This window comes from Ahaetulla prasina, chromosome 1 (assembly GCF_028640845.1).
Source record: "Ahaetulla prasina isolate Xishuangbanna chromosome 1, ASM2864084v1, whole genome shotgun sequence".
Classification (NCBI taxonomy): Eukaryota; Metazoa; Chordata; class Lepidosauria; order Squamata; family Colubridae; genus Ahaetulla; species Ahaetulla prasina.
The window spans coordinates 110,810,587-110,834,816 of NC_080539.1; the positions used below are offsets into that span (position 1 = coordinate 110,810,587).

The 24,230-nt window shown below is 38.9% G+C and overlaps 1 protein-coding gene across 32 annotated transcripts in view; it reads left to right on the forward strand.

Moving 5' to 3' along the window:
* Nucleotides 1-21,714, forward strand: part of TRDN (triadin) — a 259,912-nt gene extending 238,198 nt beyond the window's left edge. For all 32 annotated transcript variants that reach the window (XM_058172483.1, XM_058172492.1, XM_058172547.1 and 29 more), the window contains 6 exons: nucleotides 2,458-2,496; nucleotides 3,286-3,333; nucleotides 3,521-3,565; nucleotides 5,226-5,270; nucleotides 6,876-6,905; nucleotides 14,724-21,714. In XM_058172483.1, coding sequence (XP_058028466.1) covers nucleotides 2,458-2,496; nucleotides 3,286-3,333; nucleotides 3,521-3,565; nucleotides 5,226-5,270; nucleotides 6,876-6,905; nucleotides 14,724-14,839 — 323 coding nt within the window. In that variant the 3' untranslated portion in view covers nucleotides 14,840-21,714. The remainder of the gene's footprint in view (nucleotides 1-2,457; nucleotides 2,497-3,285; nucleotides 3,334-3,520; nucleotides 3,566-5,225; nucleotides 5,271-6,875; nucleotides 6,906-14,723) is intronic.
* Nucleotides 21,715-24,230: the final 2,516 nt, after the last annotated feature.

Genomic DNA, 24,230 nt, shown 5'->3' on the forward strand with positions numbered 1-24,230 from the left:
ATGATAAATGTTTGGGGGTTGATGAACAATCTGAAACTTTATGAAGTTAATGAACTAACTTTATGATTAATGAGCGCAGAGTTTGGGAACCACTGTTTAGAGGCGTTAATAGTTGCATAGCATTCTTTAAATCCCACAATCCCTCCATTTGTCTACTTCATTTCTTCCATGACTACAAAATGAACTCCCTCTGATCACATTGTCTCTGAACTTGAATACAAATTTAGCAACACATTATGATAATATGGCTTTCTTGTAGCCAAATTTAGTCTTGGTGCCAAAAAAGATTTTGCACCAAATTTCATACTTTATTCTTACTCATTTTTTTAAAAGATTGTAAGCTTTTACACTGCTGTGATAATCAATATATAATTAATGTAATATTATGCTACAAATAGCTCTCTTTAAATATTTGTGCCCATACTTCAAGTACAGATGGAGGACAGCTACACAAGTATATAGATTGCTGCTCTTGAGAGAATGACTTACTACACTGATTATTGTGTTGTGTTATCAGTTGTCTCCTATCTGATGGGTAACTGAAGAACATCTATGAATACCAATATATTAACATAGCTAAATTTGAATAATCTTTGCATTAGTTTAAAATGGGAAAGGTAAAGATAGTAACAGGAAGGAAACCTTAAATTACCTATTTCTATATCTATCAATCACGAACAGAAGTAATTGGAATTATATTTTAAAAGTCATTATCTATTTCTAACTTTCTTTCACTACTTATGTATTTTGCTAGATCTCTAATTAATTGCTTGTGGAAGATGTTTAATATTTTGGAATATCAGGAACTTTATTTGCATTAAAAAAAACTATTGGTGCATTCTATTTTTAAATTATTTAAATCTAAAAATTATTTTCATGTAACATAGCTGCATGAAAAGACAAGGCTCTGCCTTCTACATTTATATTTACTTTTTATTTATGTCTTATATTTCTACTCAATAAATGTTAAACTGTTTGATGTGCCCCTCATTTGCAGCTGTAATCAATATTTCAAACCATTTTAGTTGTCTGCCATGTTACAAGGATGTAAAATGGATACTGACTATCTCAGTCAGTATCTGCAGAACAGATCATGTTAAAACAATAATATCAAGTCCCAAGGCAAAATCCAATATATACAGTTTTGGCATTAAAACAGATCAGACCTTCCTAATGGGCACCCTCCAGCTATCACTTTTATCCTGAACCAGTGTCTATTGATCTTCTGGCTGATGGATTGTCGGAAACATAATCCAACTTATCTGAAAGACATTTATTCAAGAAGACTAGTCTATATCTGGAATAATAAGTCTAGACTAGCCCTTTTATCTTGCAAGAAAATAAAATGATAAAAATCGAATTCATAATATCTATAATCTGCCAAAAATTCCTGTCAACTTCTTTATATCTTAAAAGTTTTCATTTTCACTGCCCTTATATTTTCTCAGATATCTTGTGGGCTAGATTAGGATAATTCAACATGTAGAATCTCTTTGGAGATTCTCAGTCATCCAAGTCATGGTTGTTTTTTCCAAAGGCAACTGGATTTGGCCAGAATTTAAGAAGCTTCTTGGATGAGAAGCAAAATGTCTTCAAGGAAAACCGAAGTCGGGGCGGGAATAGCTCAGACTGGTAAAGACTGTTATTAAGAACACAAAGCCTGCAATTACTGCAGGTTCAAGCCCGGCCCAAGGTTGACTCAGCCTTCCATCCTTTATAAGGTAGGTAAAATGAGGACCCAGATTGTTGGGGGGGCAATAAGTTGACTTTGTAAAAATATACAAATAGAATGAGACTATTGCCTTATACACTGTAAGCCGCCCTGAGTCTTCGGAGAAGGGCGGGGTATAAATGTAAACAAAAAACAAACAAACAAAAAAAAAGTCCAGTTGCCTTTGGAAAAAATACCTTTGGGACAATGTGTAGAGCTTGTTTTTACAAGTGAAATATTTCTACATTAACTTAACAAAAGTGTATGCATACAGAGTCTTTGATTTACAACTGGTCACTTAGTGCCCATTCAAAGTTACAACCGACCTACTTTGGGAGTACTAACAACCCAGATTCAAAGTTCCAATGGTCAGGTCCCCTCCAAGGTCATGTGATCACTTGGCAATATAGCCACATTGATGGCCCTTTGCAGCATCCTGTGATCACATGACTGTTTTACGATCGTTTGGCTGAAATCTGGCACTTATTTCCTGTTTTCTGCAAAACCACACCCATAGGTTTGCTTAATAACCACCACTTAATGACTGCCACTAAAAAGGTCCTAATATCAGGTTGATCGTGTTTTGTAAACTTTACAATGTGCAACAGTCATGGGTAGATTCTATTATAGTCATATGTAAATAACTACCTGCATCGAAAACAGCCCCGAACTCTCAAAGTATGAAGATTTATATAGATATACTTATTTTTTTTCCTTTCTCTTTCTATCTCCATGCTACCCAACAGAAAGACCCGAAAAAGCAACAGCTGAACTCAAAGTTGCAGGTAAACGTATAGTATATGTACATAGCATATAGTACATACATACATATATTATATGTAATAACAAGCCACGAGAACCGTGTACCTGATGGAGCTTAATGTACCCAGAACCTCACCTAATATATCTACTGAGCACCATAAAAACTAATTATATTTGTCCCATTAAAAGATCTGCCTCAAACTATCAATTATTCTATTTTTATCACTCACTTCATCTTCAAGGTAGCCGCAAACTTTAATCACTTACTTGGAATTATCTGGCTGTTTGTGTCTGGGAGGGTAATGTAGCATGTGGAGAGATTATGCCAGACTGCTCACAGTTGAGCAGATAGAGACTGAAGTTGCATTAAAGTGAGCTGGATTGGGGTGGGGGGAGGGGCAGATAGAATGAACAGCTTTATGGCAAACTGCCAACTACCTGCTGTTGTTCTCAGCAGGAAGTATCAGAGTGGCAGCCATGCTCCAGCTCTGCACCTTAGTTAATTTCAGTCTGTCTCCTTGTATGAAGTCACAGTTGATTGACTGTATTCAGGGATGCCTGGGAAAAAATGGATGCTGAAGAAAGACATCTGTGCATATATCAAATCACTTGAGATATGATTCAATCAAAGGCCATAGAAGATTATGTAAATGCGCAAAATATAAGATCTGTTTTGTTTCCAACCACACTTAACTTCCTTGCTGCTGACAGACGGAAATCACAAGCTTGTTTTCTCCAAGAGTTTGTGAAACAATATGCAAATATCCAAGTACCCTAAAGTTTAACCCCTATGATTTGGACATTCTTTGCAGATGAGAAAAAAACAGAAAAATCTTTGAGAGAAAAGAAGGAAAAATATGGTAAGACTGGTGGTTGTGGCTGTTGTTGTTGTTTTGCCTTCTAAAAGACTGCATGAAAAGTAATTGTTCTCTGAATTTGCTAATATCTTTCCTTCCTCGCTTACCTTAATATTAATAAAGTGGATTGTATGAGCTTCAGTTTAAATGCTGTATTTGATTTCTCTTTCTTTTTCTTTTACTTATATAGGAAAAACAGTTGAAAAGACACTCTTGAAAGTAAAACATGACAAAGGTATGTATGTATGTATGTATGTATGTATGTATGTATGTATGTATGTATGTATGTAAGTAAGTAAGTAAGTAAGTAATGTATCAGTGGTTGAATTCAAATTTTTTTACTACCAGTTCTATGAGCATGGCTTGGCGGGTGTGGCTTGGTGGGCATGGCAGGGGAAGGATACTGTAAAATCTCATTCCCACTCCACTCCAGGGGAAGGTTACTGCAAAATCCCCATTTCCTCCTGATCAGCTGGGACTCAGGAGGCAGAAAATAGATGGGGGCAGTGCCAGTCAGAGATGGTATTTACCGGTTCTCCGAACTACTCAAAATTTCCGCTATCGGTTCTCCAGAACTGTTCAGAACCTGCTGAATACCTCCTCTGGTATGTATATATGTATGTATTAGGTTTCTATCTAGCCATTCTATCAAGAGTTCAAGGTAATCTCTTCTTGTGAAGTAGGTTGGGGTGATGCAGAGCGAGTCTAGAATCACCCAGTGAGCTTCAGTGGCTGAGCTAGATTAGAGCAGGGGTGTTTAACTCGATTCCATTGAGTGTCACCTCAGGATTGTGTTTGATCTTAGAGCCCAGGGTGGGCGTGGCCAGGATGGGGCTTTTCAAGCTCCGTTTTCAGCAGCAACGGCCTCCTGCAACCCTCTGCCAGTGAAAACAGAGCTCAGGAGGGCTGCACGCAGCCCTCCCATGCTCCATTTTTACTGGCAGAGGTACTGCAAGCCGTCCTTCGCTGTTTCTAGGGTGGCCTCGCAGGCCAGATCTAAGCACCCCACAGGCCAGATCCGGCCCCTGGGCCTTGAGTTTGACACCCCTGGATTAGAGTCTTTGTCTCCCTCTTCTTTTTACAGCAATATACAATTGTCCTTACAAACCATATATCTAGAGTTACTTTTAAAAGAAGAACAACAAGCTTCTAAATTTTTGTTTGAAATTGGACTATTGTGGAATTTAGCTTTTCAGTTGGTCCTCTGTAACTACTGTATTCTTGGGGATGGGAAATGGAATTGGTTCCGAAAGGTCTAGGATAGGAGTGTCAAACTCAAGACCTGGGGGCTGGATCTGGCCTGCAGGGTGCTTAGATCTGGCCTGCGAGGCCGCCCTGGAAACAGCAAAGGACTGGCCTATGGTGCCTCTGCCAGTGAAAATGGAGCTCCGTTTTCACTGGTAGAGGGTTGCAGGAGGCTGTCACAGCTAAAAACGGAGCTTGGGAGACTGTTTTCACTGGCAGAGTGCTTGGGCCACCACAGGCACCCTCAACATGGGTGTAGTTGAGCTGGTCATGTCCACCCTGGCTAGGCCCACCCCGGCCCCCTGAGGTCAAACACAACCCTGATGTGGCCCTCAATGAAATCAAGTTTGACACCCCTGGTCTAGGAGAAAGATAGGGAAAGATAGAAACATGGTCACTAATCCTTCATCATGAGTGAGGACCTTTGATTCCTTGATTTTGTGACCCAGGGAAGTTTTCCCTCTAGTCTAGTTAAAGTCTCATGGACTTTGATTAAGGACTAAATAAATATTGTGAAACATGTAAAGTTCTTTGAAGAGAGTAGTTGTGCACATCATGTAAACGTTTACGTATCTATATATCTATTTCTATGTCTATAATACTTGTATTTAATTAAATAAATAATTAAATATTTTTGTTCTGTTTAACAGTTCCTGCAGAAAAAGCAGCCCATTTTTATTACAATATGACTACAGGTAATTGGTGGTTGGTTTCCTTCTCCTCCTCCCCCTTACTCTTTAAATCTAGTGCCTATTAAGATTCATTATTAATTGTTCGCTATTGAGATCCATTGATCTTAATGAAAAACCACATTTTTACTTGATGATTGAACTCGTATGTGGCTATTTCCCAAACCATAACTTTCTACTGTTTGATATACTATGGGTGGGGGTGGGGGGTAGGGATTTGCCCAATTTGAGCAGGTGCTCCAGTTGCAGCCCTACCTGGGACCTTTGCATAGTGATCCATGCCCTCATTAACACTTGGTTAGATTTTCTGCAGCTATTCTACAAGACCATTCAGAAGCTGTAGGCGGTCCAAAATGGGGCTCATGTAGAATCTGGCACTCACACATGGGCCCTATGTTGGCTTCCTTAGGTTTTCAGATATGATTTAAAGTTGATGGCTTGGCAGCAAGTTAGTTTCAGGGCTGCTTTTACCAATGAGAATCAATTCTGACCAATTCAACATTTTTGGGAAAAGTGATCTTTCCTCCCCACTTCTACATGTATAGAACAGTGATGGGTAACCTTTTTGTTGTCACGTGCCAAAAGAGCGCATGCGTGACATTATGCACAAGTGCCCATAATGCAATGCGTGCTCAACCCCTGACCCCCTGCAGATGTGTGTGTGACGCGACCCCCCTCGCACTCCCCCATGCCCCGTTTTGGGCCTAGTAGGCTTCCCTGCAGCCTCCTGAGAGCAAAAATGGGCTGTGGGGGTGTGTACCGCATCCCTGACTCCCCGTTTTGGGCCTAATAGGCCTCCTTACAGCCTACTGGGAGCAAAAACGGGTCACGGGGGGCTGCGCCACACACCCCTGCACCCCGTTTTGTGCTTAGTAGGCCTCTCTGCAGTTATAACCAATAATCCAATGCGCGCATGACACCCCCTGTGTGCCATGCCCCCCCGTCCATGCATGCACATCTTGCACATGTGCCTCACCCCCCATGCATGCGTGGCAGTGACCCAAAAATCATCTGGCCAGCAGGAGGCATGTGCACATGCGCAGTGGAGCTGAGATGGGTTGACAGCTCGTGTGCTCGCAGAGAGGGCTCTGCGTGCCACCTGTGGCATACGTGCCAGGACAGTATAGGAGGACAGTATAGGAGGCTAAATCATGTTGCATTTCTGTAGCAACACCAGTTTTTTGGAATGGCCTCCTTCTGGAATGTAGGCTAGTTCTGAACTTGACTGCCTTTTGGAGGCAGCTGAAAACACATCTCTTCTGGAAGGTCTTGGAAGTGGTTTCCATGCACCTCAAAAGAATATTAAAAGATGGACAAATAAGGAAGCCTTATGGTATCACCCAGGAGGGTTTCTTATACAAGTCCACAAAAAAAAAAGAGCCTTTCATCCCATTATCAAAGACATTCATAGTCATAGCTGTTTTGAGTTTCAGTATGAAGTGACTTCAAAAATGCTGCCAGATTAACTTAATTAAAAAAGCAATTGAAAGAAAGCAAATTAACAAAGAAATCAAAGAATTAATTGATTAGCAAAGAAAGCAAAGAATTAGCAAAGAAACTTGCTCTACCGATTCCCTCCCTCTTTCTGAGATTTTCTTTCTTTCTTTTCAGAAAAAATTTCAAAAGCTGCAAAACCAGGAAGTAAGTTAAAGGCCTTGCAAATATCTTTGATTTTCAAGTGACTTTAATTCCTTGTCAGGACATGTAACTCGGTATCCACAGTTTTGTTTCACCTCATCTTGTCAGATTAAGAAAGAATGAACAATTTGCCTTTGAAAACTAGTTAATGAGGGAAAGCTCATTTTACGTATTTTGTAAGATTAAATTAATCTTGAAAGCAGTTGCATTGTGAAGGAGAAAAGATAAATTAGTACAAAAAATGTGAACAAGACATCCATTTTTATACATTATGTTGCTACCTGCACAAGTACAAGAGGAGATAGTTCCAAAAAATAGGAAATAGTTCCCCTTCCAGTAATTGTGTCATAGATTATGGCCATTACATAAAACTTCAGATTTCAATCTTCTACAATTTGTTTTTGAAGTTTAGGATGGGAAGGATTTACATTATTATAATTGTAGTACAATGATTCTTTAATACCAAAAATAAGACTCAAGTCAGTAAAATTAATTTGTAATTCAGTAATTCACATAAGGGATGCGGTGGCTCAGTGGCTAAGATGCTGAGCTTGTCGATGAAAGGTTGGCAGTTCAGCAGTTCAAATCCCTAGTGCTGTGTAATGGGGTGAGCTCCAGTTACTTGTACCAGCTTCTGCCAACCTAGCAGTTCGAAAGCACGTAAAAAATACAAGTAGAAAAATAGGGACCACCTTTGGTGGGAAAGTAACAGCGTTCCTTGCGCTTTTGGCGTTTAGTCATGCTGGCCACATGACCACGGAGATGTCTTCGGACAGCGCTGGCTCTTCGGCTTTGAAACGGAGATGAGCACTGCCCCCTAGAGTCAGAAACGACTAGCACATATGTGTGAGGGGAACCTTTACCTTCACATTCAGTACAGGTTAGAATTTCAACTTCCACTAATTTTTTGCAGATGAAAATTGTGCTCATGAGAGGCCAAAAGCCCACATGAACCTATTTTTAAAATTCTAAGCTATAATTCAACTAAATGGAAGACTTGCTTTACAGTCTTAGAATAATTATTAGCCTTTATCATCTTCCTTCAAGAAAGGGGGGGGGGTCAACTCTTAAAAATGGACCTGCATAAACATAAGAAAAGTTCAGATTAGCTGAACAGAATTTGTGTACTGGTCATGCTAATGACTGTCCATGTTGATGCACTATTTTTGTAGGATTGAAAATCCTTATTTTAATCGATGAATGTGAATCAAATGGCATGTTTCCATCTTACTAGGAAGAGGAAGACGGGTTGTATACATTCGTCATCTTGAGTTATTTGTAAAGATAATAAAGACAGAATATTAACTAATTGGAATGTAAAAAACCACCTAAGTAGTTTCAGTGGCTTACTTCTTCCCCATACATATGTCCCCTGCATGAATGATACTGCTGAGAGCAGGGTTGTTTTGTTTTGCTTCTGATGTGAATTATTATCTTGATCTTGTAAGTTGATTGCCCCAGTGAGAGAGAAGATCCCTTCAGTGAGAAAGTTTCTTTTTAGGGACAGTCTCCTATCTGAACCAGTGTATTAATGAGCCATAAAAGAAATAAAAAACAAATAATTCTATTGCTTCTAAGCTTTGTTTATGGCCAATTAATGGTTTTGGGAAGTCCTTTAAGGCCTGGGGTTCACATATGCAAGCTGCAGTGTTGAGCATTTGGTGTGATGCATAACTTGTGTATTCACTGAACATGATGTAAATTTCTCTCGCATGAGGCTGCTGAAATACCTACCATTGTTGTCAGGCTTTCTCTAGCAGGCTGGACTGGATCTAATTAAACGGGCATCAAGAATCCCGGAATTTCTGATAAGATAGTTTAGCTGTGGAAAAGTTAAGGGACCATTATGAAACAGTGACGGCATCTTGCATTTATCAAACACAAGTTCTGTTTATAAGGTTTCATGTTCACATTTTTTTTTTGCATCTGTTTCTTCTACCCTTTCTAAAACTAATTATCTTGGGTGGGAGATACAATTTCCATCTGTTTCATGTTTTAGTAGCCCGATCGGGTATTTGGCTGGGTGAGAACCCTTGCAGTTGTTTGCTTTCATCCAGAGAACACAAGTAGCTTTCTATAACCACATTCTGATTAATCTCAGAGCGAGAGGGCTGTTCTGTAGCATTAAGGTTTCATCCATGAACTAGAGCTAAGCAAAATAGCCCCCAGCATAATTATCCTAGGATGTTTGGGCTTCAATTACAACCTGTTGTTTTCTATAAAAGATGTCAGGATGAGAGCATATCTGTGATATATTGTGGACTTTATGTTGCATTGTCTTACTTACAAGTAAGATTGCTGGTTATAAACGCCTAGAGGGAAGAATTAACAACTGAACAAAGGAAAACTGGACTTTATCCAATGCAGAAATCTAGGGAGCAAGCAATAATGAACATACTCACAGTGTTAAATCAGATTTACCATAGTTAACATAGGAACTGTTGGGCTTGTTCAATTATTTTTAGCTAAATGTTTATAATTAATACTTTTTACTCCATTTTGTTGCTTCTTAATGATAATTTGATTAATTAACACTTAAATATACTAATTACCTGATAGTGGTTAAAAACACCTTGTACATCCCAGACAAGACTGTGAACAAGACTGAGAGTATCTTCTTTGGGATTTTTAAAGGAATGTCTGGCATGGATTTGAATGGATGAAAGTGATTTAAGTATTATGTAGCATATTTTACTTCTGTCTGTTATTTTGGATACTTGTACCCTTGGCCTATCCATATCAGGACAGGCTTCCTTCTCCCTAGTGCACACATGCAAAGAGCTGCCAGAAGGCAAGAGCAGCTAAAGCAAAAAGGATGACTCGGGAGTCAGGCCAGGAGATGATTGGCCTCTCCCATAAGGCTTAAAAGAGCAGCAATGGCTCTTGAGCTCTTTGTAGGAAAGCAACGTTGCTACATTTGTTTCTAGTCGTGGTCTCTTGTTTCTGAAGTTTGTGGGGCTTTGCCAAGAAAAGCCTTTGGCAGGGTGCCAAAGAAGACAAAGGTCTGTGATAAGGCCAAAGGACTTTTTCTGAAGGATTTATTTTGGAATTAATTTGGACTAAACTGAGAATGAAGTAATTCTCAGCTGTTCTAATAAAATATGTTTGTTTAGGACTGATTGTGTCTGGTAATAACTACTTGGGACTAGGTCACAACAATTTGCTGGTCTTTTACAGTGACAAAGACTGCCTGGTTATTTTGGATATTTTTAAAATAAATAAATAAAATGATCCGGTTCTCAGTGGACCAGTTAATCAAAGTCAACTATGATGTTGTTTCGTGACACAATGTGTTAATGAAGTCTCCGTCTGCTTTGCCTTTGCTGCCAAAGTACTTTGCTTTAATGAAAGATGTCTGCTGAGTGACCTGCTCCTGACCCACAAGCATAACTCATTACATATTTGGCTCAAGATGGAATTGCACGGAGATATCTCTAATTAGCAACATTTTTATATTCAGGTCAAGAAAATTTAACAGCCTTTCCTAAGCAGCTGCAAGCTATTTGACACATCAAATATGATGACCAGCATCAAAAATGTGCACCAAGAAAAAAGGAGTCCCTTTTAAAAGGATTGCTAAAGACTTGAAGCTGCATTAATAAGATATGCGTTTGAGCAAATCTTACCACACTTTTTCTCTAATTTCATTTTGTCTTGTATGGAAAACCGAACAAAAATATATCTTCATATTACTCCCCAAAACTGAAGCTGTGTTTGTGGGGGGTGCACGCCCGCAGATGTACACAGACATGCACATAATTTGCCCATCTCCTTGTACAACTGTATAAGAAATATGGGCATGGCACACAGGAGACACCAACAAAGAAATTTAGTTAATGAAAAGTCTGATGCTAGAGCAGAGGTGTCAAACTCATGGCCCAGGGACCAGATTTGGCCCATGGGGGGCTTAAATCTGGCCCATGGGGTCACCCTGGAAACAGCAAAGAATCAGACCATGGTGCCTCTGCCAGCAAAAACGGAGCTTGGGAGGGCCACCTGAGGCCCTCCCGAGCTCTGTTTTTGCCAGTAGAGGGTTGCAGGACATAGTCGCAGTGAAAAACAGAGCTCGGGAGCCCATTTCATTGGAAGAGTGCTCAGGCCACTACAGGCGCCCCCGACACAAGTGATGTCGAGCTGGTCATGTGCACCCTGGCCACACCCACCCTGGCCCTCCAGGGTCAAACACAACCTTGATGATGCCCTCAATGAAATCGAGTTTGACACCCCTGTCCTAGAGTCTTGAGCCATTCTTCCATTTCCCTTCTGAATGTTTTCTCACCCACTGGCATCCATGAGAGTAAAGGCAAAGATTCTAAATCCGGGATTGGCATTGTCTTCCAGCTGCTTGAGGGGCAGGAAAAGAATCAGGGGAGAGCTCACACTTTTCCTTCCCCTAAATCACAGGCTCTGACAGCCTGAAGAAACTGCCTCTGCCGGTTGGTCTGGGGACCCAATGCAGGAGTACTATACTGGAGGTGGCTACTGGATTAATTAGCTGACCCCACTGTCTCTCTTACGTTTCCTACTTCTTCTCCCACCCATTTTAATTCACATTGTTTTACTTTCATCGTTTATTTTTGTTTTATTGCTTTACTATTGTTACATTTACATTTTTTATCTTTTTTTTTCATTTTTACTATTGTAAGCCACCCAGAGTAATCCCAGGGTGAGATAGGCAGCAAATAAATTTAAGAAATAAATAAAATTAATAAAGCAAGGAAAGCAGGGCAGAGGGAATTTCCATAGAAGCTGGCAGGGTGGATCACCACCGCATTCAGAGAAGGCAGCAATCATTGAACATTGTACTTTGTATCATTGCAACTCATGCTATACTGTGCCATAGTGGTGCAGTGGTTAGAGTCTAGTACTGCATGCTAACTCACTGCTCACTGCAGGAGTTCAATCTTGAGCGGCTCAAGGATGACTCAGCCTTCCATCCTTCTGAGATCAGTAAAATGAGGACCCAGATTGTTGGGGGCAAATATGCAGACTCCATAAACCACTTAGAGAGGGCTGTAAACCACTATGAAACAGTATACAAGTCCAAGCGCTATTGCTATATTGAGCAAAAACTCACCGTTTCTCCCAGTCTGACAAACCGTTATTATTGTTATTTGTTGTTGCTGTTGTTTCATGAAGCATGGGCAGAGTCATAGCTGGTGACACAACCGCATTAGATCGCTTGACTGAATTTGTTTCCCCCCCCCCTTTTGCCATTCCATACTTCTAAAAAGAAGAACATAGAACTCCTACATGTCAAAGAAGCATTACCTTCTCCCTCCCTCCCTCCCTCCCTCTCCCCCCCCTCTCTTTTACTTTTGGTGTTGTGAATAAAAAGTAGTATTTCCAATTATGCCATCATCAAATTTCATCCATGGGATCTTGGGATCCTTTACTTTCTGCAATGTACGCTCAGATTCTTTAGAAGTGGCAACCGGGGAATCAGGGTCTACATGGAGCCCACAGGCCATAGATTGCCCAGCCCTGTTTGAGAAAGAAAACACATTTGAAGCTCCAAAGCTCCATCCAATTATTTCAGACAGCTTGTATATGAAAGTCATATAATAATGAATACAAATGGGCATAAACTGTACCTTGGGTCCATATACATTAGCATTTCCGTTGTGTATTTGACTTCTAATTTTCTATTTACTAATACTGAGGAGCCTATTTGTAATTCTTCTGCCCCATGAAGAGTATATTCTGAAATAACTGCAATGAAGAAAGAGAAATGTCACTTCATAACTGACATTTCTGCTCACAGTATTTTGTGTCAGTCAATAACATAGGAATAACGTGTGCCCTTCAATCTCAGATCTCAGTTGGCAAGGTTAAAAAAAAGTCTGTTTCGATTTGTGAAAAAACAAATGCAGGATAAAACATTGCTTGCCATTTATTTAACTATTAAAACTCTTGATTTCACCCATGCCTGACTAGGGAAGAAAGTGATTTTGGACATTGATAATCTACATCAGTCTCTCGAAGTGTTTGACTTCAATTCCTGGAATTTCTATCAAGGCTTGATGGCCACATATTTTGACAAAAAGCTAGGGAAGTTGATCTATTATTTATTTATTTATTTATTTATTTATTTATTTATTTATTTATTTATTTATTTATTTATTTAGATTTTTATATCGCCCTTCTCCCGAAGGACTCAGGGCGGTGTACAGCCAAATTATAAAAACAACACAATGTACAATTAAAACAAAAACTTAAAACAAGCATATTCCATAAAAGGCCGAAATTTAAAACGATCAAATTTAAAATCCTTAAAATTCATAAATAATAACCCCAATTAAAATTATTTAGGATTAAAAATTTAAGCCAGTCCCGCTTGAATAAACAAATGCGTTTTCAGCTCATGGCGAAAGGTCCGAAGGTCAGGTAATTGGCGCAAACCAGGGGGAAGTTCATTCCAAAGGGTAGGAGCTCCTACAGAGAAGGCCCTTCCGCTGGGGGCCGCCAGCCGACATTGCTTGGCGGATGGCACCCTGAGAAGACCCTCTCTGTGTGAGCGTACAGGTCGGTGGGAGGCATGAGGTAACAGCAGGTGGTCCCGTAAGTACCCGGGCCCTAAGCCATGGAGAACTTTAAAGGTAACCAAAACCTTAAAGTGCACCCGAAAGACCACAGGAAGCCAGTGCAGACTGCGCAGGAGCGGTGTTACGTGGGAGCAACGTGAGGCTCCCTCAATCACCCGCGCAGCTGCATTCTGAACTAACTGAAGCCTCCGGGTGCACTTCAGGGGAAGCCCCATGTAGAGAGCATTGCAATAATCCAAACGAGAAGTGACAAGAGCGTGAGTGACCGTGCATAAGGCATCCCGGTCAAGGAAGGGGCGCAACTGGCGGACCAGGCGCACCTGGTAAAAAACTCTCCTGGAGACGGCCGCCAAATGATCTTCAAATGAAAGCCGTCCATCCAGGAGAACACCCAAGTTGCGCACCCTTTCCATTGGGGCCAATGACTCGCCCCCAACAGTCAGCTGCGGTTGCAGCTGACTGTACCGAGGGGCCCGCATCCACAGCCACTTCGTCTTGGAGGGATTGAGCTTGAGCCTGTTTCTTCCCATCCAGACCCGTACGGCTTCCAGGCACTGGGACAGCACTTCGACAGCTTCGTTGGGGTGACCCAGGCTGGAAAAGTACAGCTGCGTGTCGTCAGCGTACAGATGGTAACTCACCCCGAAGCCACTGATGACCTCGCCCAGCGGCTTCATATAGATGTTGAACAGGAGAGGCGAGAGAATCGACCCCTGAGGCACCCCACAAGTAAGGCGCCTCGCGGTCGATCTCTGCCCCCCCTGTCAACACCGTCTGCATCCGGTCGGAGAGATAGGAGGAGAACCACTGATACACGGTGCCTCCCACTCCCAAACTCTCCAACCGGTGCAGCAAAATACCATGGTCGATGGTATCAAAAGCCACTGAGAGATCTAACAGGACCAGGGCAGAGGAACAACCCCTATCCCTGGCCCTCCAGAGGTCATCCACCAACGCGACCAAAGCTGTCTCCATACTATGTCCGAACCAGAAGCCGGACTGGAACGGGTCTAGATAAACAGCTTCATCCAGGTACCGGGGGAGCTGCCATGCAACCACACTCTCTACAACCTTCGCCACAAAGCGAAGGTTGGAGACTGGACGATAATTTCCTAAAATAGCCGGGTCCAGGGAAGGCTTCTTGAGGAGGGGCCTCACCACCACCTCTTTCAAGGCGGCGGGGAAAACCCCTTCCAATCTATGCTTTGGTAGGTTAGATGTTTCCTTAGTTTACAGCTAAATACTCTGATCATTCTTTTTATTCCCCTCTTTTCAGCTGCTGTTCGCTACTATCAATGTGTCTTTGTAAATGGAATTAATGGTTACACACCTCGACATTCTGTTACTCAAGAAAAACCTGCTGATCCCAAGTTGAAGGCACGGAAACAGTAATGTCCTGCAACCTGTGACATTGCAACAATTTTGCACTTTGCACCCACTTCAGGGGGTCATCTGGAAGTCCACTTGGCACCTGTGACAATGGAAGTATGATCTGACTGATCACATGCATCTGTAAAGGTTGTCTATTGGTTGTTAGAGCACCAGAGACAATTTGATGGCATTATGTGATTAAGGATATCCATGCTACTTCCCTGAATGAAAGCATGGTGCTGAAACAGTACTTGACAGTAAGTTCTGTGTGCTGGTGTAGGTGTATGTATATTCATATCTTCCGTCAAAGTCTGTTTCTAGTTTCTGTTTTAGACCTAGCTAGTATGGAAAACATTTTCCATGGTATCAGTTTTGGAAAATGTTGAAACGGAATTAGTCAGTTGCAGTACAGTTTGCAATCTAGTGCTAAATGAAATCACAAGTCAGTCCATGCTAAATTTTTAAGTACCGTATATACTCGAGTATAAGCCGAGTTTTTCAGCACGTTTTTTGTGCTGAAAAACGTCCCCTCGGCTTATACTCGGGTCTATACGGCTTATACTCGAGTTTTTTTTTTTTTAAGCCCCTCGGCTTATACTCGAGTATATACGGCTTATACTCGAGTTTTTTTTTTTCTTCTTTTTTTCACATTTTACCGGACGGCGCGGGGAAGCCCTGCCGGTGCAGTGAGAGGGCGGGGCGGAGGAGCCGCCAGCCTTCTCAGCTGAGGGAGGGAGGGTTTCCCCAACCGGTAGGTGCCTCATTTCCCACCCTCGGCTTATACTCGAGTCCCCAGTTTACCCCAGTTTTTGGGGTAAAATTGGGGACCTCGGCTTATACTCGGATCGGCTTATATTCGAGTATATACGGTAATCAGACTCCAATAATAAAATGTATGTTTGACATATGATTTTTTTTTTGTAAAAGCAAGCAATAAAATGTTTGCTATTTACACATTTGAGTGATATTTGAATTAAGAATATCAATTTCTCTTTACTTACTATTTGAAATAACAGACTGATATCTCAACATCAAAAGAAAAAATATAATGCTTCCAGTGAAAATATCTAAAGATGTTATTCTGGCTGCCTATTAAAATAGGTTTTGCTTTGTAAATAATACTGTATCTTTGTAAGTAGTTGTTCCTAATTTCTATTAAATGTATTTTGTGTAAATAATTTTATACTTGTTTGCAATGTCAAACTGAACAAATTATGTATTGTTTTTACACAAATTGTGTAAAGACAACTCTTTACACAAAAATTACATCCGAAGTCTTTAACTGAATCAATTTCATAGGTTTCTAAAGGGAGACTATTGTTGAAATGTTGATATTTATTTTGAAGAGACAGTACAGGGTTTATGAAACTACGCCTAAAGAGGTTGAAGCAATTCATGACAATGTTTGGTTTTCCCTCTCTGTCTCTCTCTTTACATATTTCATCTTTTCATGTCTTGGTCATACTAAAATAGGACTGGAATTTAATGCTACCCAGGCAATTTCCATTACTGTATTTGCAACCTGATCTAATATGGTTCTCCCATTGTGAAAGTAATTTATTGGGAGAAAAACAAATACAGATAAATGAAATACTTGATTACTACCAGCTGTGGAAATGTAAGGTTTGTTCTGTATTAGACTGAAGGCTAAATCACAGACAAGTGATTTAGGATCATTATGTCAGAAATAAAAGATTGTACTACTTAAAGAATGTACTTTGGAAGTACAGGCTTATCCCGCTGCTGGATGAGCAAAATGAGGAGGCGCGTCAACAAAGCAGAGAATTAAAGACTAGACTGTAGTCTTTATGAAATATTTTTTGATATGTCACAAGGTATATGCATTGATTCAAAGATTGGTATTATTAATATTGTATCATGATTGATGAAAGCACTCAAACTTTTTATAAATGATGATACCTCATAAGTGACATGAATACATTTAAATGTTGTACTTGATTATATGGTAGAATTGTAGAGTTGGCATAGCATTAATGTCACCAACTCAACCATATCAAGAATTATGATCCACCATGAGTGCAGAAGTGTAGAAGTTTTGAATGTAACTTTGATATCTGCCTCTTTTAGATGGTTCATATCTACCTCTGATCTTCCCAAAACAGAAACTTTAGGGTTCTGTTCACTTTTCTTAGAATTCATTTATTTTGCTATTTGTAGCATAGTTTCAGTAGCTTTCCAAAGACCTGCTGATTTAAATGGGTGTTTTTAGTCAAATCGCACAAGGTTTCTCTTAGAGTTTTATTGAAATATTGCTAATTGTAGGTAACCTTATTTAGATTATTAAAAGCTGTTTAACTGAGATTTATTGAAGCATATCCCAATTCCCTATAACTGATTCAAGTGCAATAGCATATTTGAAAAGACATTTCCCTTTAGATATCCAGCTGACTCAGAGAAATTCAAAATATAAAATCTCACATAATGGTCAATGATTCCAAAAGCATTAATCATTTGCTTAAAACACAAGTTTCTTATTGCATCCATCCAGACATCAGATTAATAAAAAATCCTGCTATTATTTGAATTACATTTTTTTATCCATGTTTTAACTGTTGATTTGCAAAACAAAATGGTCAAAGGGTATCATGGTAGGTGCAGCTCAGTTTGATTATTTGACAGGGCAATGATCCATGATATTTTTATTTATCTTGGTATTTTATTTAATACCAAGATAAGTTCATTGAATAGGTCGCCACAAATTCACTTAAAATCCTAAACTAAAATACTTTTTCATGTTCTAATCCTTAATAATGCTTTCAGTGAGATTTCTCAAGACTGAGAACATTTGTTTACTTGGCTTCCACATTAAGGTATGATGTTAATAGACAAAGTCTTCATCACAAAAGCAGAGGCCCCATTGTGCTGTTGTGCATGTATTTCTAACAACAGATAGAGATGAGAAATACAACATTTCATGATATAGCAGACAAAATAATCCTATGGCAGCATAGATAGTAGGGACACTTCCTGCTGTATATCTTATTGATAAGGACAATGGAAAAGAAAGAGGGACTTATATTTTTGTCTCTGTTTTTGATTATTCTTTTTTCACCTCCTTAATTTTATTTGGAATGGAAATTATGCCAGTTCCTGGGCTAGCATATTTCCTTTCCGTTTTGTGGATATATTGGGAATGGAAATTATGCCATTATTTTAATTATGGGAGTTTGAACTGATAGCACTAGATGTGGCCATGGCATCTTCTCTTTTTTTGGCTGAACTTTCCTTTTTCATTAGTTAAGACAGCCACAAAGGCAGAAGTGTATACTCTCACACAATGAGGTTCCTCAATGAAAATCCTCATTGGCCTCTTTCTCTACGGAGGACCATCTCTTTTTCCACCCACTGGGAGGAAGGCCTGCAATAAGGATACCACTCCAGAAACTGTAGTACTGTTTATTGTAAGTACAGTGTCAGCTAAGTTAAACAATTATTGCTACGCTCACTTTCCTACATCCACACTACTTAGTTCTTCATGATAACTATACTATTTCTATATATTTAAACTCAAGCGCAGGCCCTTTTCACAGTAGAAATCAGGGAGTGAATATATGACATCCATAATTTCTGGTTCCATTTCATTTAAGAAAAGTAAGAAAAAAAACACACACTGGCTAAATTATTCTTGTATCCCTTAGTTTTGAAAATAACAATCTCTAACAGTAGTTTGCCAAGCTATCCACTGCCTTAAATGCAGCAGATGTCTCCCAATTGTCAAAATAATATACCAATTTATAAGCACTGAAAATAAGACTATCTCAAAGCAAAGAAATAAATAATGCTTTGTACAAAATTGTTTTTAAAGACATCCAGATAGATTCATGTCTTTGCAAAGTCAGTAGAGGTGTATTTTGAAGGTAAGATCAAAAAGGGCTGAGAATGATTAGAATTAACGCAGGCAAGGTCTTGTTTTAAACAAGAAGGGAATGAAATATTTTAATGGATGCAAAAAGAAAAGGTAAACATAACATAAACATAAGAACGGCAAAATGAAGAGGTATATCACCACTTTGAATGGATGTAGTAGAAGGAATGCTGAGGAAATTTTTTAAAAGGTGATGCAAATCAATGAGTACAACACAGATGGGAAAAGAAACATGGTAAATAAAGAAAAATGTTTGATCTTCCATTTTGAGAGATAAACATTAGAAAACAGAAAACTAATGCAGGTTGTTTTCTACAAACTAGAGAAAGTACTTTAAAGGAGACTTAGCTGTAAAATAGTCAGTGGTGTTTTGCAATTACCAAAGTAGATTTATATTTAAGAACACAGTGCAGCATTTTGGATAAATGTGGCAGAGAATTAGGTGATGGATTTGTTCCAATTACTGTCAGACATAACACTTTTCCCTTTTTAACAATTGTGAGACATATACTGTATTTGGTCAATAAGAAGACTGAAAGGCCTGCACATTTTCCACACATTTATCATCAATGTTCTCCCCTATTCTCAGTACACAGTCATGAGTTCCAATCTCTCATTTCTTAACCACACAAAGCAAGGGTAAGGCTATGACTCAGTCGCAATAGAAGATACCTATCTCTCTCATTCCCTCTAATCATTGGTATAGTGTCTTGATATAGGCCTATCTATAAATACCAAGAAAGCAGAGAATAATCTTTGTTATAATCTATAGCAGAGTAAACAATATTGTGCTCATGGACCCTTCCTTGGTACCTTCTGGATTCTAGGCTGCAGATGATGTTTTTTTCATGTTTTTTTTTAATTTAAAAAAAGGATGAGGCTTGCCATGTTACAAGCACCAGGTACTAACATATGGATCAGTGGTGAAATGTAAAATTTGTTACTACCAGTTCTGTGAGTGTGGCTTGGTGGGGGGGGTAATGTGACTGGGTATGACTCAGCCAAAGAGGTTGTAGAAAAAATGCTTTTAAAGGGCTCTGATGATCCCAACTGAGCCGCACGATCATCAGAGGCTTTTTTTTATTTTTAAAAGCATTTTTTTCAGCCAAAGGAAAAATGCTTTTAAAAGTAAAAAAAAAAACCCTCTGATGATCGCATGGCTCAGCTGGGCATGTGGGGGGGGGGCAGGGATTTTTGCTACTGGTTCTCCGAATCACCCGCCATCGCTACTAGATCGGGCGATCCAGTCCGAACCGGGAGCATTTCACCCCTGATATGGATCTTGTAGATCACGGGTGTCAAACTCACAGCATCACGTTGCCGTCACATGACGTATCATGACGATTTTTCCCTTTGCAGATCTGGGGTGGGCGTGGTCTGCACGTGACACATCCGGCCCACAGGCTGCCAGTTTGACACCTCTGCTGTAGATAGTCTTAGAAAATAAAAATGCTAGGTAGCTACAGCTTAGCACTTGGTTTGGAAATACATTCACCTTTCCAGAAAAAATATAGAGAAAATGACAGAGGGTGGGGGGAGAGAGAAAGGGACAGTGTTAAGGGTAATCTGGGTTCACAACCAAGGTTGTGGACTGTTGAGCAGAGTACCCTACGCATGAAAATGACTGAGACTGGTTGTATACAATAACAGTCACTTGCAGACAAACTGGGGTTTGATATTCCTTTACTTTTAGGAAAAAGGCAAAGACATAGTCCAAAAACAATTCCAGATCATACACATATAAAGCCAGTCAGGGATGTTACAAATATCAAGTCTTCTTACCAACGTAGACTTGCACAACAAACAAGGTCTTCTTTCAGTTCAGCAAAACACAGTTCAATTCACAACAGTCAGTATCTTGAGGAATCAATAACTAGCCATGATCAAGCAATGATCATAAAGCTCAAATATATAGTTGCAGCATGTCATCAGGTTACAATGCTGTAGTGTCCCTGTAGATTCCCCACAAGCCATAATTTAGTAGTTCTTTTATACATTGGCTACAGAGCTCAACCAATCAGGATGCTTGCATGATGCAGCACAGCCTTAAAGCAATATCATGCCTTTTACAAACATACATAGTTAGTTTATATATTGCCTGGCCAACTAGTTAGGCAAATAACAATTTCCTGACACAGAGCAAACTAGAGGTAATCACAAATGAGATGAATTTTATGACCGGTTGTAGTGACTATGACAGTCATTTGTCAAATAGAGTAGTCTATATGGCAGCCATCTGTAAGAACGTTCAGTATGCCAAAATGATAGCCTACTTCTGAGCCACTCCATGAGTGTAGGTAGTCTGGATTTATAACTTTATACAAAAATATGTATCTCACCATACTGACAACTTTATAAAATGGAAAAGAGAAGTGAGAAAAGTTGTGTAGTCTGAGAATGTGGTAATTGGTTGTGAATTTCTCCAAAATTGATAGAACTGCACAAAAAGGGTTTTATGATTTCCTGAAGGAAGAGCACTGATCTGAAAAATATATTGTTTAGAATATATTTTAGGCTTTGGTCCTACAGACTTTTAATCTATAGGGTTATTGAAATTAAGAAATAGTTGGAGCTCTACCAGTGATGACTTGCCCTGACTTAGCAGGAGATGCTTATACAGTAGAAAGTTATTTAGACTATTAAGAAATATTCTTTTATTTCACAATTATATTTGACTGCTATGTTAAAATATTGGCACTTATTCAAAATTAAATAAAGGTTTTAAAATAAGCAACAAAAAAGAATGCCAAGGAAAGGAATATTTTGATTTTATATTTATGTCTTTATGTCTTCATTTGCATTTTAATTTTGTACATACTTTAGCAACACTACAAATGTTTTCCTTTCAAAAATTATTTCATTTTTTTGGTCTCCAAGTGACATCCTATATAGAAAATGTTTTATCATGAAGACACTGCATTGACTACAGATTGTAATTATTTATGTAATACTTCTAAACATAGAAAGAAAAATTGTTGAATAGCTGAATTGAGATGCACATTTGAAGCCCTGTAGCAAGATATTTCCGAAGAGAGTTTGAAAAAAAATTGTGTTGTTTGGTTTCTGTCAAATTACTTACTGTTGCAAACCTCACTGATAGTCTGTAAATGAGAAAATATCAAGTCCTTTCAATAAAAGGGAAATGTTTTCAACCTTATGTTTCTCCATTTTTAAATTAAATATTATTGCTCCATTACATTTTAAAATGTTTTTAGTTTCAAACTTTAAATGATCTTTTATAATCTATTGTTTCAAATTCCTAAAGTGAATATTCACAGCTAAAACATTTGGTGTTGCTTTTTTTTTTTGGAACTATTTTGATATGCACACCAGTGTGAAATCACAGCTGCCAGTACTTTAGCTTGTGTTAGCTTTCATATTCATCAAGTTCTTCCCAAGAACCTAGAATGTCATAATGTATCAGTGTAGTATATGTGAGGATCCCAGCAATATGGAAATATTCGTCAATGCCCAGATTTTCTAAGTGCCATCCAAGACTTTTGGTATGGCACCCAGTGAGCAAATAACTATTGGGACCACTACAGTTGGCTTATGCCATTATCCACGCTTTCTTTTCAACCACAGTTAAATTTGGTGTGTTATGAGCCAACTTCTTATCATATTTGTCAATGACTGAATTTCAATTTCTGATTTTCCATAAAACTTCAGATCATTTATATTAAGCATATGTGAGAATGTGTTAGTATTTAAGATCCAAGGTGTGTTTTCTTCAATATTACTGAAAGTTGGACCATAACAATGACAAATAATAAGAGTGACGATGAGTCATCCTGGAAGATGCCTCTTCTAACATTAACAAGCCCATATTTTTCAATTCCAGCCACCAATTCGGTCTTCTTATTTTTTCTATAAAGATTCTGATATTTTTTCTGACCTCAGTTGTTTCCAAATATTCATGATCTAATTACCGGTATGTGGTAATGAATCAAACATTATAATCAATCCAGACCATATGTAAATCATTTTATTAGCTTTTGTAATCTTCCAATCCTATTCTATCAATCAAAGGTGGTTCTTTTCTACTGTTACTTTTTCTTTTATTTCCTTTCTATTCTGTTGGTAGATTGTTATTTCCTTCTAAATAATCTTGGATATTGTCTGCTAAATAATCTTGGATGTTGATCCATTTCCAATAGGTGTTTTGCCCAAGCTAATTTTTTCTACTCTACTCCCTATTCCCACATTATTTTTGTCCTGTAACATCTGAAGTGAAAATCAAGCTTTTATACATGTAAACAGAACTCTCTCCCTTTTACTACTACTTACCAATATTAATCTTTTCTCTAGATTATAAAATAACTTTTCAAGTTTCTTTTACTCCTTTATAGGCTATTTTGGTGGTTAAAAGTATGACCAATATCATTGATATTAATTATAAATGGGGTATGGGGGAAAAAAACCCCAGTAATAATTTGAATATAATTTCCTAAATAGACAATGAAGGTTCCTTCCTTATTCTTGGGATAGAAATGTTGATAGGATCCCTTAATGGAAATGAACACATAAACATGCATTAAAAAAATAAGATGTAGTTAATTTTGTTCCCCGGATAAGAAAATCAGCAAAAAACCCATCATTTTCCCCATTGGTACCTATATGGTTTAAATGAGCTCTATCTCTCAACTAGCTATTCATTATTTTCTTGTGTTCTCCAAGTAAAGTACACTTTGTTGCCATCAGGATTAAATCAGATACACATGGAAATTCAAGACTGATTATGGAGCCATTCCATCATGGGCAAGTGACTGAAATGTGCTCTATCACCAGATGAAATATTGACAGACTCCCAGAGCTAACAAGGAAACTGACCTCTCTTAAGCCTTTCTTTGGCTTATTGGCATGCAGTATCGGTTTCCTTCTGAATTTGGATTGCAATGCCACCAGTTTTAAGAATCTGGAAGATAAAGAGGCAGGGCTCATAGCTTTTCACTTTTGCTTTTTATGATTTTATTCACCTAACGGAGATAGAAGCCAATCCAGTCACGCTTCATCGAAAAAATCAACCAATTTCACTTCTCTGATGTGGATTCTTTTGCAAATAATTCTCCCACTCCCAGCATAGCAGTTTGTTGTAAAAGGGTAGGAGAATTTTACTTTTCTATGTATGCAAATCTACTTAGCACAAATCTATTTTAAACATGAGGGCTCTAAGCAGGATAAAACATGAGTTTTACAAACCTGCATGTTTGTACCTCTTTAATTTGCTAATATCAGACCTATGTGTAGTTCTATCCAGAGTTTTTAAAAAGGCATGTTGAACTTAGTGGCAATTTCTATCCCTTACAGTCAGTGGTGGGATTTAAGTAATTTAACAACCGGTTCTCTGCCCTAATGATTTCTTCCAACAACCAGTTTGCCAAACTGCTCAGAAAGTTAACAACCGGTTCTCCCGAAGTGGTGCGAACTGGCTGAATCCCACCACTGCTTACAGTCAGATGAAATGTCATTTGGCCTGGATCCAATGGTATCCGGATAGGTGAACCTTTGATTAGATCTTCCATCTCC